The following is an 18,764-nucleotide window of genomic DNA, read 5'->3' as shown; positions in this document are numbered from 1 at the left end:
ACGAGCACGACGCCGTTGTTTGCTGCTGCTGCTACTTGCCGGGTTCGTAGAAGCGTGGAGCACCCCGGCGATCGGTCGGAACAGGGAGGATGTATAGACTCCGTCCTCGACCGACCGAGTCGCTGCCGTGTGGAAGCGCCGAGGGTCGCTCCCCCCCCCCCCCCCCCCCCCCCCCCCCCCCCCCCACATTACGTGAAATGTTGAGAAAGGAAAAAGGCCCACGAATTAGGCATTTTCTAAGTCCATGCCAAGGCAGCAGATTGGACTTTGCTGAAAAAAAAGGCAGATTGGATGATTGGCCGGCCTCCGCTAAATCTCCTGGGCTAGACATTATCTCCGTGATTAGCGCGACCGTGGTTAGGGATGCACCAATGCCGTCCTAGTATGCCTTTGCCGCCTCCTTGCATTGGGTCTTCCCTAAGAAAAGATCGGATTCATACGGGTCACCAATTCTTCAGGCTGCAGTTAACGAACTAGCAAAGGATAACACATCACATTGTCTATTAATCTCTCTCTGTTCTCATCTTGTATCATGTTGAACTTCTACATCAGAATTTATTTATTTTGGCTGCGTGACTTGTTATGGGTTGCTGCGCTAGGGTATAGGCACTTGCAATCGTTCGAAACCTCGGACCCGTCAATGCGGAGGGGCTGGAGTTGATTCTCTAGGTATATGGCAACATTGATCATTTTTTGCTAATTAAACAATAAAAATTCCTAATACAACCAGCGATGATTTTGCCATCCAAACCTATATAAATGCAAACTAAAAGCCAATCATATGGTAATACATGATTATTCTTGTCTATATATCTTAAATTTTCATATGAAAATGGTTTATAGCATGACACTTCATGTCATATTTTAGAATAGTTTGATTATCAACTTCATCTTCTTGGCACATATCTGAAGCTATTGACCAACTAGCTATCGCTAGACACGCTCCAGCTGCAACGAAAATTTGTTTGTCCAGGCAAAGTAAAATTTGAATGATACTTGAATACAGAATTATTGGGTAGTATGTGAGGCACAACCCCCCCCCCCCCCCCCCCCCCCCCCCCCCCCCCTCCCTAAATTCTGGCTCCGCCGTTGTTACCCCGCTAACTCCTGTAGCACGATTCATGCACGAATGTACAGCGTGCCTTTTTTCAAAAAAAAAAAAAAAGTACAGCGTGCCTTCCTAGAAAGAGAGACGGCCACGTTAGACTCGTGTCAGCCCAGCTCGTCTACTGAGGATAGGCACGACAATTGTTATCCTAGCTATTTTTCAAAGGTATATAGAGAGTTGTATTATTAATATTTCCTTCGTTCCTAAATATAAATATTTTAGAGATTTCAATACGGACTACATAAAAAGCAAAATGACTTAATCTACACTTTAAAATATGTCTATATATATATATATATATATCCGTATTTAGTTTTTATTAAAATCTTTAAAAAGACTAAAAGGAGGATTGCTAATACAAGATTATTACATGAATAAAAGGAGGATTGCGCTGCTGCGAGACGTACGAGCATAATCAGTGAGATAGTGTGAAACCCTATTTCGGGATCTAGCTAGCTGAACCAGAACAAACTCCCGCTTCACCATGAGCAGCTTGATTTCATTCATGGGGTAATCATACAACGATTTAGAGAGGAAATCGCCAGTTAGAGAGGATAATGCTCCCACCGAGTCTGACTGCACGAGAACAGGGAGATTACTAGAATAGAACATTGGAGTGAAGGGCCAGAGACATGTCCTCCAAAATACCATGGGTCCCCGCTTCCAGTGCGTCGTTGCAAAAGAACAGAAGATGTCATGAAGCAAAGATGGCTTCTTCTGCATTGTCCTTCGGAATCATTCTGGCCCGTGCCAAACCATCACCCAAAGAGAAAGAACCGTGTACTAAGAGGGCTAGCTAGTCCGGTGGGGGCGGCATCCATGGCGATTCGAGGGGACGCTGCACTTCGACGTTCGAACCGCGGAAATCGTCCACATGAGTCTTGCCTTTAATAAAAATTTAATGTTTGAAATTTTCACATATCATAGGGAACTCATGTAGTTGCGCGATAAATTTTTTCTTGCATCCATTGGTGGAATACTATTGCCGTGGATGGATCATTTCAAAGGTTCCATATTCTCCAAATAATCATTATAATCATGTCATGCACCTCGATGGGGGGTAGAGCAAAAAGGTGTTGTCACCATTCTTTCCCTGATTGCATAATCTACTTTTTCGGGGGTATAGGCAAGATTTTCCTCATTGTATCCCATGGAACTACCCTAGCTATTTGTTGAAGGGGGGGGGGGGGGGGGGGGTCTTGAATGTTGTAGAACATGTCTTTGTATCATTGATACTACATTAATCTGCAACATAAATTTAGATCTTGACATGAATCGCATAAATGGTACAATCGTTGCGACAAGGTGACCGTTGCCAAATGCAAGGTCAATTGGAAGCTAGTCTTCAGAGGTTCACTACTAGGAAAAGGCCTACTAGTGGCGCACCAGTTTTGCCTACTAATGGCGCACTACTGATGCGCCACTAGTACCACGCCACTAGTATTAAACACTAATGGCGCACCACTGGTGCGCCATTAGTATCTGGTATACTAATGGCGCACCAGGCAGTGCGCCATTAGTATAGGCCACGGTGCGCCATTAGTATTTTTGAATTTTGAAGGCGGGAAAATAGTAGTGGCGCACCGTCTAACCCCCACCGTGCGCCATTGCTATTTTTGAATTTCGAATTTGGATCTGGATCGCGATTTTTTTGCCCATTTTTTGCTCGTTTTTTTGATCTTTTTTTGCACGATATTTTTTCAAATTTTGTTCTCGTTTTTGGATCATGTACGTTCTTTTGCCGGAGAGGAGTTCGCCGGAGAGGAGGCCGAGGTCACCGGAGAGGAGGAGGAGGAGGTCACCGGAGAGGCGCTCGCCTACATCGCCGGAGAGGAGGAGGAGGTCGCCGGAGAGGAGTTCACCGGAGCACCGGAGAGGAGGAAGGAGAAACCGTGAGTGGAGGGGAGGAGAGGAGGGAGGAGGAGCTCACCGGAGAGGAGGGAGGAGGAGATCCCCGGAGAGGAGGGAGGAGGAGATCACCCGAGAGGAGGGAGGAGAAACCGTGAGGGGAGGGGAGGAGAGGAGGGAGGAGGAGGTCGCCGGAGAGAAGGAGGAGGAGGAGGAGGAGGTCACCGGAGAGGAGGAGCGGAGTATGGTGGAGGAGAGAAGGGGAGATGGAGTGGAGGAGAGGAGGAGATGGAGTGGAGGAGAGGGGGAGTGGAGGAGGTGTACCCAGCCATATATACGCCATAGTAATGGCGCACCGTGGGCAGATGCGCCATTACTAATTTTTTTATTTTTTTGGATTTATTTTGAATTTGGAAGGCGGGAAGATAGTAATGGCGCACCGTGGGCAGGTGAGCCATTACTGAGTTTGATTTTTTTTGAATTTTTTTGCCTCTCCAGATCTTAAAAGCCCTGTAACTTTTTTCTGTTAGGTTTTTGAGGATTTTGAAAATGTTTATCAGGGTTCCCCCGGTTAAATTCGGATGTAACTTTTCGAGTAGATGATTTTTCATATAAAAAACTTTTTCATCCGAGTTCGTATGCAAAAGTTATGCCCATTTTACAAATTCTCGAGAGATTTTGCAAAAAAGTAGAAAATTCATGTTTGTAAATTTTGCTAACAACTAGACCACGTATCACATGGGAATCTTATTTTCTTTTATTTTTTGACATTTCTATCATTTTCTTTTATTTTGTTTGAAACTGAAAAGGCGGTGGGGGGGGGAGGGTGCATTCGTGGAATGTTTGGACCAAATTACTAATGGCGCAACTAGTAATGGCGCACCACAACCATGGTGCGCCATTAGTAGTTTAAAAAATAAAATAAATTTAATTTAATTTTTTTAAATATAATTACTAATGGCGCACCGTGGGAGTGGTGCGCCATTATTAGTTTAACTAGTAATGGCGCACTATCCCGGTGCGCCATTACTAGTTTTGAAAAAATAAAAAAAATATTTTTTTACTAATGGCGAACCGTGAATGTGGTGCGCCATTAGTATTTGCACACTAATGATGCACCAACACATGGTGCTAATGACGCACCAGATGCATAGTGCGCCATTAGTGTTCATATTGGCTATAGCTGTTTTTGTAATAGTGGTTAGGTGTACTCAATCTCGAGGAGTTTGCTATTGCTCACTGCGATGGTTTTGGTATGACTTGGCCGATGCCCCCAAGACATGGTCAGGAACGGAATGCCGTGTAATGGTTATGACAGTGACATCTTCGCGAGGACAACCATGTTTCACCTTGTGGACGATTGCAAAGCCAGGTACTGTGAATCATCTAGGTTGGATAGCATGAGACCCAAAGATATTGCTCCAGGGATTTTTGACTTATCAAAAAAGAAATTTTCCACGCCTAGAAAGCTCTCCTCAACAATTATTGGATTAACGAGATTCACACCCACCATGGAAAAACAATGGAGCATATACATGAGTTTTCCATGCTTTGGCAGAAGCTCTCCTCTTATAACGCGGTGTCAAATATCATACTTTGGAAGTTCACCTCCCATGGAGAATACTCGGCGTCTACTGCCTACATGGCACATTTTGCGGGCCACATGAAGAGCATCATTTTTGTTGTTGTTTGGAGGGGTTGGCGCCACCGAAATGCAAAAAATTTGCTTGGTTGATAATTCAGAACAAAGTGTGGATGGCTGGTCGTTTGCAACGCCATGGGTGGCAGAGCTGTACCCTTTGCTTGCTTTGCAAGCAAGTGCAGGAGACTGCGGCGCACATTCTCTTCCAGTGTTGGTTCTCCCAGCGGGTCTGGACCGAGATTGCTGTGTGGATTGGCCTACATGCTATGTGGCGAGATGCTGGCGAATTGAGGCTTCGGCTCTAGATTGATGGACTAAAAATGTGATTGATGGTGGAAACCAGACAAAGGCCCTTGCCTCCTTGTACATGCTTGTGTCCTGAGAGATTTGGAAAGAGAGGAATGCTAGGGTCATCTCTAACTCCACTGTTACAACCAGTAGCGGATCTAGTCCACCAGGTCAGGGTGGGGCAACAGTGCAACTCTGCATGTAAATTTAGATTTTCTTTCAAAAATAGCCATTTTTGCTATGTATAAAGCCCAGAACCCAATCTCAGGGTGGGTCGTGACCCCCCCTATCCACCCTCTGCCTTCTCCACTGGTTACAACGATGATTGTCTTCACAAGGATTAAGGAGGAGATTCGGCTCTAGGCCCTTACCAATGACATGCATTTGTGAAATATAATGCCGCGAGAGTAGTCCTTTGTACCATACTTCATGGAAATCTTGTAAAACGTCCTTAATCAATGAAAATGACAATTTTTTTGCCTTGTTTCAAAAAATATATAGGTGGAAATATATTTCCTGCTATTTTATTTTTGCAAACTAGATAGTGCATTTATATAAACACCGTCGTCTTTGTGTTTTTGCGAGGATATGTTACAGTTGTCCCGTTGTTGATACCATATATAATTTTTTATTAAAGTTTTATCCTATATTTTTTAGAACATTTTAACTTTTACCAGTTTAAAGTATAAACCAGAAACGGCTGCACCAAATACCCATGGGGAAGGGATGTATATATCCGGTTTGCAATATGTACCCGGTCAATTGTTGAGTGCTGATTCCCGGGAAAAAAATTGTTGAGTGCTCCAACTGTACAACACATTTTTTACATCACGTGAAAGCTTCCTATTTTTTCGTAAGGCAACGGATATGGACGCTGCCGAGTCCCCCTCTCTCCGAGTTTTGGTCTGTACCGAAACATGCCAGCAATGTCGACGTGGGAATAGAGATCTCCTCCTCCAAGAAAGAAAATTAGGGTTCGTGCCTCTCGCCGGCGCCGGCGCAGGTCCGCCTCATCTCCGGTGGCCCTAGGGCCATGTAGGCGCGGTGGATGCTGGCAAGGGCCGGCGGGAGGGCTCCGATTTTAGTCTTTTTTCAATCTTGTTAGGGTTTGTGTCCTATTTAGAAAGGCGAGACGGCAACGGCTCTCTGAAGATGGAATAAAGGTCTCCCCGCCTAGCCCCCGTTCCGGCGGTGCGTCTAGCATCGTTGGTGGGCGTGTGGAGGTGTGTCTCCGGCAGATCTATCTTTGGTGGATTTGCTCGGGTCTCGTCGTTGTTCGTCTACATTCGTGTGTCTCCGGTTTGGATCCTTCTGATCTACGTTATTTTTCATCGCCGCGGCGGTTGCTGTTCTGGGGTGCTGGTCCTATGGGGCCTTAGCGCGACGACTTCCCCGCTGTCTACTACAACAAGTTGTGCTCGGCTCTGGCGATGGAGAGGCGATGATGGCGGCGCGCCTTTGGCTCGCTTCGGTGCTTGTAGTCGTCGCTAGGTGGTCTACGGATCTGGACGTAATTTTTATTTCTGGTGTTCGTTGTACTGCTATGATTGAAGATGAATAGATTGGAAGTTTTTCTGAAAAAAAATATGCCGACGTGGGAAACACCGGCGAGGAAGCCAACCCAAACGTGCCGCTACTTCCGGCGAGCCAGCACCCCCAACCAACCGCAACCGCCTCCTCCTCCGACCTATATATATAACCTCGCAAGCCACCACGCGGCAGCCTCATCCATTCCAGCCACACACCATTCCAGCTCCACCATGCGGTCAACAGAGGGAACAATATAAACTCTTAATTATAAAAATAGAAAATTAATAATATAATATTATTGCCTCTAGGGCATATTTCCAACAGTAACTTCCTATGTTATAGCAATTGACTTCTGACAATTGCATCTCAAAGTATAACAAAGAAGTTTGGGTCAATTCAATATGATCATTCTTCTAACGTCATATTCTGAAAGTTATTTAAGGACTATCTTGACACTTAACAATATCCTAAGATCCGGAAACGATAATCACCAAGAACACTTGAGCTAGTCTTAGAGGCGAGACTAAAAATCTTATTTTACTGTTTATCGTTCCACGCGTGTATATGCGTTTTCCACTGAATCACACATTCCAGAATCATAGTAGTTATAGCATAGTGCTTAAACTTTTAATTATAAACATGAAAAATATAACAATACAATATTATTGACTCCAGAGCATATTTCCAACACTAGCTATCTACATCCAAAACCGGACCGAACGTAATCAACGTGGTTCGTGAACTCTAATTCCGCTATAGTGACAGTGTGTCTAGTGGTAAAACTCAAGCTCGTAATCTATCCCTTACAACATGTTCTTGGTTGCGTGGTAGAACTTTTTTGTTTTGCACGGGCACAGTATACCGCGCGCTCCCAACAAGTGTGATACCACAGCACCGAGCACTGGGTTCATACATGTTGATTTCACTCTTCTCAGAACATTTATTTCAGTCAATACAAAAAAAATTATTCCTTTTCAAAAGATAGATTTCACTCATTTAAAACAAAATATTTAACTCATTTCAAAAAACGGATTTCAACCTATTCATAATTATTGATTTTACTTAATTCAAACATTGATTTCCCTCAACTAAAAATAATAATAATTTCACTTATTTCAAAAGAATTGATTTCACTCATTTAAAAAATCCAAAATAATTTTTTTAATATGCTCAATACACTAATTTCAGTCACTTCAAAAACTTGATTTCACTCATTTCTAAAACATAATTTCATTCATTTCAAAAACTTAGTTCACTCATTTAAGATAGCAAATTTTACTCATTAAAAAAAAACTAATTCCACTCATTTAAAGAATTCACTCTTACGAAAAAAGACTGATTTTAGTAAAACGAAACCACTCCTTGTCTAAAGTAGATTTCACTTACTTAAAAAATGATTTCATTAGAATAAAAAATTCACTCATTGGTCTTGTTGTAGTCAGTTTCACACAATGAAATAGACTGCGTGAAATAAGTGGATTAAAGTATTGATACTTAAGCATGTTCAAAATGGATAAAACATTGGTCTTGTTGTAAGGTCTTAGCGCCATGAGTTCAAATATAAAATAAAAATAAAACTGATTTAAAAGATATCAGTGATTTAAATTTGTAAAGGTGAAATAAAAGAAAGAATTTCTTGGGTGAAAGAGGAGAAGCAATGCATGTGTCCTAATCCTGTCATGCATGCACGTGAAGTAGACAAGGAGATGGGAGTGACTTCATAAGCGGGGCCTAATATGATTTGACTAAAATCCATATAGGATTGGTGAGCTGGGCAACACACATGCATATAGTTCAAGTGAGCCTGACAACACGAATCACGATGCAACTGTGCAGTGGAGTCTCTCCAGCTCTCCGCAACACTGGCATGTGGTGTCAACATCAAACTCCAATGGCTCAACCCTAAATTTTCTATTCCCTAAACTAGTCATAGCTTATATGTCCATAGGCACTTGCTCGCCACTCCTCATGCGTCCTATGTGTCTCCTCGAAACTATGGAATCTCGACTTATCATCGTCGAACTCCTATCCTATCCATCTCTCGATCCAGCGATCCCCAATTCCCACTGCCGTCTTCCACTATGTCAGGCTTTCACCAACCATTGCTCATACACACTTGATCCCTCCAAGAGGCCACGTACCGGAGGAGGCCGCATCGGTGCTATACTGCTCGCCCATCATCACTTGAATTTTACACTTATTTCTCTACTTTTTTAGAAATCTAAATGTCAAAAATTGTACCCATTGGGTATCCATTGGGTATAGGATACACGATGTGTATGGGCATGGTATCAATTTATGCCCATGTGTATTAAAGTGGGTGGGTATAAAAGGTTTCTGTGGGTATGGGTTTGGGCAGAAGGAGGTTGTACCTGCTCATTCTGCTACACACACAAAATATCCGCTCGGTAACCACACTTATTCACATTTTTTTTTCGGGCACAGTTTCATGTCCCTTGATGAAAACTTGAAAAGGTCGGGGCTTTCACATACGTACCGATACAATGTCGACCGGTTTTTTTTAGGGAACACAAGCTTATTGGTTACTCAATAACATTGCACATAGTTAACAAATGAGCAACAATAGAAAACACATGGACCAGCCAAATACATACAACCTCGAGTTAACAAATGAGCAACAATATTCAAATGTTGATGGATGTGCATGAAGATCACCGAATCCAAGGCACCAGCCACAAATTCAATATCAAAAACCACCACACCAATAGTAGAACGATCAGTCACCGAAAACTGGATCCTGTGCACTAAAGATAGACAGTCTATATCAAAGACAACATGAGTTACTTGCTTCTGAGAATCTAATCCAGCCAAAACACCATGCAAATTGACCGAACATCATTCCAGCGAAATAATGAATAGTCGACTTAAGAAGGAAATTAATCAAGAATTACAAATCTGGCTGAATCAACTATAGCTTGATCCTTGGAATGATGTAGCAGAGCGGTCGAGGTCAGACTCGGAGGAAGCAGTGGTGTTGCTGGTGCTGACCGAAGAATAGCGAACACAACTGGAGCCCGAGCTGTCGACGGAGAAAGACCTAGCGTACGGAAGTACGAGGCAAGATTCGGTGCAGCTCTGTACATTGTGCAGCGGGAGCACCGGCAGCCTCGCCTCGTGGGACTGCAGGACGTGCATGGTCTGCGCCACCGATGGCCGCTTGCTCTGGTCCGGCTGCGCGCACCAGAGCCCCACGACCAGCACCTGCTCCATCCACCGCTCGTCCGCCTCGTCGCCGCTCAGCCGCTCGTCTGCCGCGACAAGGATCGTGTCCCTCCCGTACAAGCCCCACACCCAGCTTAGCAGCGTGAAGGACCTCTCTGCGGTCTCGATCACCGGACGCCGGCCGGAGGCGATCTCTAGGAGGACGATGCTGAAGCTGTACACGTCTGACTCGGTGCTGGGCCGGCGCGTGTTGATGAACTCTGGGTCGATGTACCCGACGGTACTCAGCACGGCCTTGGTGGTGTGCATTGACCCAGCGCCATGGTCGATGAGCCGGGCCAACCCGCAGTCTCCGAGCTTGGTGTTGAGCGACGAGTCCGAGCATGATGTTGCTGGGCTTTGTTAAACATTGTAATATGTAGCGTGCGTGTTTTTTTTTTTGCGGGGTAAAAGTGTGTGCTGTTGTATTCAGTTAGGCCAAAGAGACCTATTCCAACTTTTCTGTTAGCTAGCTTGGAGATCAAGTCCGTGGCCTAACAACCTTGTAATCGAATGGTGGTGTGCGCAATAACTTTTGTTACGTTTCTATTTCTATACTTTGCTACTCACACGTGGAACCCATACGTAGGTATAGAGAGCGGGCCAGCTGGCGAGTACTCCCTCTGTAAACTAATATAAGAGCGTTTAGATCACTACTTTAGTATTCTAAACACTCTTATATTAGTTTACGGAGGGAGTACCTTTTAACGGAGAGTTAACGAACGATGACAGAAATGTACTGAAATCTAACCAAAATACAAGTTGTTGGACATATTTGTATCATTTTTCAAGTTTCTGTATGGATATGTACATCGGATGCAAGTTTATATGTATCAAAAGTGTAATGAACTCTTAGTGAAAAGATACACATTAGAGATGGGTAGTTGAAAAGAGAAATTCAGGGTTAATATGACAATGTATGGTGGTATATGGCCGATCCATCTCTAAATATTGCATGTCTTGTGTTCCATTCCGAAAGTCCATCCCAATAATCTAATTAATAGACTAAACAAAATGTTTACAAAATACTATGATGCCTTTGATGACATAAATTTGCACTACAATAATTTCCTATGCTTATTTTGAATTGTATAGTGTTAATGGTAAAGAAGCAAGAAAAATATATGATTACTGGCTTAAAACATGGCCAAATAATTAATGAATTATATGCCAAATATGACAGATGCATAGTATGTCTAGCAGCGCAAATGCGCTGGTCACTCAGCTAGTTTCTTCACATAATTACTGCTGTCAATAGCAACCTGTATGTAACAAGAAATTTAGTGGAGCCTTATCTTGACTCATCAAATAACTAGACCGTTGGAAACCTGGAATGTCGAACCGACACAGTCGACGAGGAGCCTGGGGAAAGAATGGTGTCCCCGGTGTTGCTCGAAGAAGAGCGAACGAAACCGCAGCCGGGGCCGAGGCCAGGGTCGTCGATGGAGAAATCGCCGTGCCTAGCAGACGATGCTGGATCTGGCCGTGCAGCCATGTACATGTACGGCGAGAGCTCTGGCAACCTCGCCTCTTCTGAATGCAGCACGTTCATGGCCTGCGCCACGGACGGCCGCTCGCTCCGGTCCGGAAGCGCGCACCAGAGGCCCACAACGAGCACCCGCACCATCCACCACTCGTCGTCCTGGACACCCCTCAGCCGCGGGTCCGCCGCGTCAAGGATCTCGTCTCTGCTGTACATACTCCACACCCATTTGAGTAGCGAGAAGGTTTTCCCCGCGGTTTCAGTCACCGGCGGCCGGCCTGAGACGATCTCCAGGAGGACGACGCCAAAGCTGTACACGTCAGACTCGGTGCTGGGCCGGCGCGAGTTGACGAACTCGGGGTCGATGTAGCCAGCGGTGCCGAGCACGGCCTTGGTGGTCTGCATTAACCCGGTGCCGTGGTCGACGAGCCGAGCCAACCCAAAGTCCCCAAGCTTGGTGTTGAGCGACGAGTCAAGCATGATGTTGCTGGGCTTGATGTCACCGTGCACGATGCACTGCTCCCACTCTCTGTGGAGGTAGCGCAGCGCAGATCCCAAGCCGAGGATGATGTTGTACCTCTGTGGCCATGTGAGACATTTGTCCTTGTTGTAGAGGTGCCTGTCTAGGCTGCTCTCGGTGACGAGCTCATAGACAAGGAGGAGCCCCTTGCTGCTGTCGCACCAACCCAACAGCTGCACAAGGTTGCGATGCTTCAATCTGCTGATGATCCTCACCTCTGCCTCGAACTCCTTCCTCCCCTGCGTTGATGACTCCGCTAACAGTACCTTCATGTGAGTTTTCTGTTCTCTGTAAACACATGTTCTGATAGGTGTCCGAGTCTGTAAAAGATAGGAAAAGTTCAGGTCTCGTTTGAAGTCGTTTTAGGGTCAAACTCTTAGAGATAAAGTGTGTTTTAAACCTGGTCGGTTTGTGATCAGGGTCACGACGTGTTGGACACGAATAGTAGGCCGAGTTGGTAGTGAGGTCGGCTCCTTGAGCCCTATATAATGTGAAATAAAGACCCAGAAAAAACTGCACGTTGGCAGTACCAAACCTTCTCTGTTTCGATCTGTTTCTTTTGTTCTTCGTCTATCTCCTGCGTTTTTCAATCTTGGAGCTAACACGTGGCATCAGAGCCTCGTTGTGATCGCCTAGTACCCGGTGATCATGGTGGACGACGACTTGAGCAAGCAGAGGGCTGCAGCAGAAAGTTCCGGGGCGGCTAAAGCAATTGTCATACCCGGGACGTCATACCCTCGTTTTGATCGGGAGAACTTTTGGGTTTGGAAGGCTCTAATGGAGTGTGCCCTACGAGCCGCTGAATTGTGGGTTGTCGTCGACCCCGGCGGCAATGTCTACAAGAAGGATGGGGCTGAGCACTGCAAGGACAGGCAGGCAGCAACGGCGCTCTATTCGATGATGCCGATGGACGTTCTTCAGCATATCATCGCCAAGGAAACGGTGAAGGAGGCATGGGACACCTTGAAGCTGCTCTTCGAGGGGCATACCCGTGTCAGGCAAGCGAATCTGCAAACTCTTTTGAGGAATTATGAAACGCTTGTGATGACTGACGATGAAACCGTGGATGCTTTTGCTTCGCGGGTGATGACGTTGGTCAATGGAATCCGCGCGCTTGGAGAGAACCTGACGGAGACTTCAGTGGTCAGGAGATTCTTGCGCGCTGCTCCTCCCCGTTACATGCAGATCATGAAGGCGATTGAGCAGTGTGTCGACCTGACTACGTTGACGATCGATGACCTTGTTGGCCGCTACAAAGCTCATGATGAGAGGATGCGCCATAGCCTCGGTGATGCTAGGGACGGCGAGCAAGTCATGCTCACGAGGGCGCAGTGCCAATTGTTGATTGCAAGGGAGAAGAAGGCAGGCGAGGGCTCAAGCAATACTGGCCAAGATCGTGCGCCAAAAGAACAGAATAAGAGAAACGCGGGGGACAGCGCTCCAAAGAAGAAGAAGTTCGATAAGCGCAAGATCAAGTGTTATAATTGTGGCATCATGGGGCACTTCAAGTCTGAGTGTAGGAAGCCAGCGAAGGAGCAGGCATATATCGCGAAGAAGGGCAACATTGATGATGATCAAGCCAACATGCTGTTGTGTGAAATCTGTGAGTTTCCAGAGGTGGACGTACAGATGCAAGTAGCCGAAACCGTTGCACTTGTGGAGAAGAAAATTTATCTCCACGAGGAAGATGAGAAGAGGGCCGAAAATTTTTGGTACCTTGATACGGGCGCAAGCAACCATATGTCGGGGGATAGGACCCAATTCAGCGAGCTAAGCATGACTGTTGGAGGGACGGTCAGGTTCGGTGACGGCAAAACAGTGCCAATCTTACGGAGAGGCACGGTGGTCTTCGAAGCAAAGAGTGGTGAACACAAGATTCTCACAGATGTTTATTACATTCCCATGCTAAAGACGAACATAATTAGTTTGGGACAGCTCGAAGAGAGGGGTTGCAAAATTGTGCTCGAAGACGGATATTTGTGGGGCTATGGTCGTCAAAGAAATCTCATGATGCGTGTGAAGAGGTCTCGGAACAGAATGTATGTCCTGAATTTGGACAAGGCACAGCCGGTGTGTTTGCTAGCAAAGTTTGACGAAACAGCGTGGAAGTGGCACTCACGTTTTGGTCACTTGAATTTTCATGCATTGAGGAAATTGGGAAAGCAGCAGATGGTGAGTGGACTGCCCATGATTGATCATGTTGATCAGATTTGCACTGGATGTTTAGTTGGCAAGCAACGCCGAGGTGCGTTTCCGAGAGAAGCAAAATTCAGAGCTTCAAAAGTTTTGGAGCTGGTTCATGGTGATTTATGTGGACCCATTACTCCGGCTACCCCGTCCGGGAAGAAGTATTTTTTGCTCATAGTAGATGACTACAGTAGGTATATGTGGTTGGTCTTGTTGAGGAGCAAAGATGAGGAACTTGAAGCTTTCAGAAAGGTGAAAATTGCAGCTGAGGTTGAATCTGAAGAAAGGATGAAGGCATTAAGGACTGACCGAGGAGGGGAATTTACCTCTAATGAGTTTAAAGCTTATTGCGAGAAGCATGGGATTAAGCGGTACTTGACGGCACCCTATACTCCGCAGCAAAACGGAGTCGTTGAGAGGAGAAATCAAACCATCGTAGCTATGGCCAGAAGTATGTTGAAAAGCAAAAAGCTACCAAGGAGATTTTGGGGAGAAGCCGTGACTACTGATGTTTATTTACTCAATAGAGCTCCGACAAAGAGTGTTATTGGAATGACACCGTACAAGGCATGGTGCGGTAGAAAACCCTCGGTTGATCATCTTCGGATTTTGGATGTATTGCTCATATCAAGGTGTTGGGTGCACACAACGCGAAGCTAGCGGACAGAAGTATACCCACAATTTTGTTGGGCTATGAGCAAGGTTCAAAGGCATATCGAGTCTACAACCCAGCAACAAAGAAAGTGCAAGTGTCACGTGATGTATTGTTTGATGAAGAAAAAGCCTGGAATTGGGATGGCGCAGCAGTGGAGGACCGTCCTACAGGAGGTGATGACATGTTTGTTGTATCCTATCACACTGATCCTGCAGGCCACCATCACGACAACGACATACATGAAAATGGGCTTGATGTTGATGACGATCCTGGACATGGCAGCGGAAATCCGGGATCCGGCAGCGCACCTAGAACCCCCATGGCGCGTACACCCAGCCACGGCTTGCCCAGCTCCCCCTCTACCCCAGGAGGTGCATCGTGGTGGGGTGATGATGATGGAGATGACGGATCAGTAGCTGGAGCTCGTTCAGAAACAGCAGCAAAAAACGCTGCCGTGGCAGCGAAATCTGGCATGCAATCTGCAGGGACGCCCAGAAACGCTGTCGTGGCAGCCGAAAATTCTGAAGCTGCAGATTTCAGGGATGATGATGATCCAGAAAGCACGGTGGGAGGGAGCGCGATGGGGGAGACTCGTGAGTCCCCTGAGCGTACTCCGGGAAGGCCGCCAACGCCGGCAAAGCTCCGGCGAGTATTGGATCTTTATCCAAAGGAGGCTCTTTGAAAAATTAATCCCGTGCGAATGAAAAAGAGAGGAGATCATTGCTTGTTTTCTGAAGTAGAACCAGCCACGTTCGAAGAGGCGAACGATGAAGAGTCTTGGCGCAGCGCCATGATAGAGGAGCTCGGTTCAATTGAAGAAAATCAAACATGGAGTCTTGTTGATCTTCCAACAAGTGGACACAATGCAATTGGGCTCAAGTGGGTGTTTAAAGTTAAAAAAGATTCACAAGGAGCAGTGGTGAAACACAAAGCAAGGTTGGTGGCAAAGGGGTTTGTACAGCAGCAAGGCATTGATTTTGAAGAAGTTTTTGCTCCGGTTGCAAGGATGGAGTCAGTTCAGTTGTTGATTGCACTAGCAGCTCAAGAGTCATGGTCTTTGCTCACATGGATGTGAAGTCGGCCTTTCTCAATGGAGATCTAGAAGAGGAGGTATATGTGCAGCAACCCACTGGTTTTGTCAAGAAAGGAGAGGAACATAAGGTATATAAGTTGCATAAAGCTTTGTATGGTTTGAAGCAGGCCCCTAGAGCATGGAATACTAAACTTCATAACACTTTGATTTCACTTGGTTTTGAGAAGTGTCCACTAGAGCATGCCATGTATAAAAGAGGTATAGATGCAAGTCGTCTACTCATTGGTGTGTATGTTGATGACCTCCTAATCACTGGTGCAAGTGAGAAGGAGATTGGAAGATTCAAGAAGCAGATGAAGGAATTGTTCAAAATGAGTGATCTAGGCTTGTTAAGCTTTTACCTTGGGATTGAGGTACATCAAAGTAGAGATGAGATCACATTGTGCCAAGAGGCATATGCCACAAAAATTCTGGTGAACTGTGGCATGGACGATTGCAATCCTTCACATACGCCTATGGAGGCTAAGCTCAAGTTGAGCAAACGGAGTGAGGCGCCGGCCGTTGATCCAACAGATTACAGAAGCATTGTGGGGAGCCTAAGGTACTTGGTGAACACAAGGGCTGATTTGGCCTACTCTGTTGGGATCGTTAGTAGATACATGGAGCACCCTACTACTGAACATCTAGCTGCGGTGAAGCAAATTTTGAGGTATGTTAAGGGTACTCTAAAATATGGCTGCAAGTACACAAGAAAGAAAGAGGTAAGACCACCATTGGTGGGCTATAGTGACAGTGATATGGCAGGAGACGTGGACGACAGGAAAAGTACTACTGGCGTTGCTTTTTTCTTAGGTGAAAATTTGATCTCTTGGCTGTCACAGAAGCAGAAGGTAGTGGCACTTTCTTCTTGCGAAGCGGAGTACATTGCAGGAGCGGCTGCGGCGTGTCAGAGAGTTTGGCTCAGTAGATTATATGCGGACTTGATGGGAGAACAGCCGAAGAAAGTGAAGCTACATATTGACAATAAATCCACCATATCTTTGTGCAATAATCCTGTGCATCATGATCGTAGCAAGCACATTGATGTAAAGTTCCACTACATTCGTGAGTGTGTGGAAGAAGGGAGGATGGAGGTTGAGCATGTCAATACAAACGATCAACTCGCGGACATTTTAACGAAGTCACTTGGGAAGGTGAAGTTTCAAGAGATGTGTGAGAAGATCGGAGTAAAGGCTGTCAAGTAGTCATAACATGGTGTTTAGGGGGGTGAATGTGAGTTTTCTGTTCTCTGTAAACACATGTTCTGATAGGTGTCCGAGTCTGTAAAAGATAGGAAAAGTTCAGGTCTCGTTTGAAGTCGTTTTAGGGTCAAACTCTTAGAGATAAAGTGTGTTTTAAACCTGGTCGGTTTGTGATCAGGGTCACGACGTGTTGGGCACGCATAGTAGGCCGAGTTGGTCGTGAGGTCGGCTCCTTGAGCCCTATATAATGTGAAATAAAGACCCAGAAAAAACTGCACGTTGGCAGTACCAAACCTTCTCTGTTTCGATCTGTTTCTTTTGTTCTTCGTCTATCTCCTACGTTTTTCGATCTTGGAGCTAACGCTTCACCGCCACCGCACGGCGGTCTTGGTCACCACTGACGACGGGTGTGAGTGTGAGGTGACCCCGGTAAACGCACCCGAAGCCGCCTCGCCCGAGCTTCTCGTCTTCCGCAAAGTTGCTCGTTGCTGCGACCTTCTGGGGCCGCCCGCAACCACTCCTCTCTCGAGTTCAGCTCTGTCGTGTCACACTCTTCTTCGCTGTCCTCGTTTGTCTTCTTTTCTTGTGTCGCCGCCATCCCAGCACTGCGGTCGCACAGACCAACAAAAAAAGGAGAGGAACTAGGACAGATGCTAGGATGGGTACCAACTTTTTGTGGACGTTGCGGCTAGTGGTTGGAATTGGAAGAGGAGGTTCAGCAGGTGGATGTGCTTCCTTCTTTGATTCAACCTGGAGAGTGGAGCTAAATGACCATGACAGTATCTGGTGCAGCTCAGCGACCGTGCCAGTCGCCCCTGAGAAGCCGACCGCGACCTCTTCTGGTAAACATTTCCTCAAATCAATGGTTGCATTAACCTGGTACAAGGCATCACCAATAACGAGATGAACTGCCAGCATCTTGGACTCGTTGTGGTACTTCACCGTGGCTTTCATGACATGGAGGGACGTGAGGTTCTTGCCCGGCGAGGTCGTTGTGTCCGTTGACGCGGCGGAGATGAGGGAGTTTACGTCGATGCCGACATGGTTCCCATTGATGTCGCGATAAGCCGAGTTGTCGTAAGTGTCGAACTCGACGGCCACGATTCGGCTGTCCCCTGTCGCGTCAGTGTTGTTGGGGAGGCCACCGTCGTTGGCGGCTCTCGGGAGGAGGCCGAGGCCACCGCCGTTGCTCAGGGGCGAGATCACCGATGGGAAATGCGCGAGGAAGAAGGCCATCCCATCGCCTGTATTCGGCAGGCTGGCCTTGTCTGGAGTGATTAGGAAGGAGAAGGTGGTGGTGAAGCAAGCCACCTCGCCGGTGGGGTTGCTCCATAGAGGCACCTTGTGCGCGTACGTCGCCCGGCCGAAGCTGTCCTGAATATTTGTATTCCGTTCACTTTTTGTCAGCTCGAGCGTTGGTGGGCTGATGGATGCATCGCCGGCGATGACGATCGATGAAAAGGCCATGGGGTCGGAGAAGTTGAGGTTGAAGGAGAGCGAGAAGGCCCAGCGCGGCGCACAGAAGAGGCATAGCAGCAACACCAGGAAGACTAGGGTCGTAGGAGGACTAGGATGACGGCGGGAGCCCATCGCTTGGGCTTGGTGTTTGGGAAGGAGGAAGCTCTTGTGGGAGAGAGATCTGTAGCTCATCGACATTTGAAACAGGCCACCGGTCGACTATTCTCGCCGGCCGCCGCACGTCGGATCTGAGACCATGTGGGGCCGTCACCGGTCTTCTATTCTCGTGGTACACGGATTGGAGAACAAGTGGCAGTGGGCCAGGATCTAGAAAAGGAAGGGGACAACTTTGACCGGAATGTCTTGGTACGCTGAGAGGGACGGGGTCGTGGACTGTCGGGGCCTCTGCGCACCGGTAGGAGTCAAAATGAATTGGTACCATGCCACTCATACTCCCTCCATTCTATAGTGTACGCGTGTTTTTCGAGATTTAAGTTTGACTATAAAATTAACAAACATGGATGGCCGGAGTAAAATTTATACCACTGC

At 46.6% G+C, this 18,764-nt stretch overlaps 1 protein-coding gene and 1 pseudogene across 1 annotated transcript; both read right to left on the bottom strand.

Moving 5' to 3' along the window:
- Positions 1-9,341: 9,341 nt before the first annotated feature.
- Positions 9,342-9,908, bottom strand: LOC141027505 (probable kinase CHARK). Its single transcript, XM_073504567.1, has one exon. The coding sequence runs from the start codon at positions 9,906-9,908 to the stop codon at positions 9,342-9,344; it is 567 nt and encodes a 188-aa protein (XP_073360668.1).
- Positions 9,909-10,950: 1,042 nt separating this feature from the next.
- LOC109734722 (L-type lectin-domain containing receptor kinase IX.1-like) lies at positions 10,951-18,391 on the bottom strand (annotated as a pseudogene).
- Positions 18,392-18,764: the final 373 nt, after the last annotated feature.

Source organism: Aegilops tauschii, chromosome 7 (assembly GCF_002575655.3).
Source record: "Aegilops tauschii subsp. strangulata cultivar AL8/78 chromosome 7, Aet v6.0, whole genome shotgun sequence".
NCBI classification, from domain to species: Eukaryota; Viridiplantae; Streptophyta; class Magnoliopsida; order Poales; family Poaceae; genus Aegilops; species Aegilops tauschii.
Note: the sequence above shows the minus strand (reverse complement) of the source record. Positions and strands in the feature narration are given on the sequence as shown.

What these genes read in the sequence shown, in the direction of transcription:
- LOC141027505 (XM_073504567.1), bottom strand. Translation starts at nt 9,908, where the DNA reads ATGCACACCACCAAGGCCGTGCTGAGTACCGTCGGGTACATCGACCCA.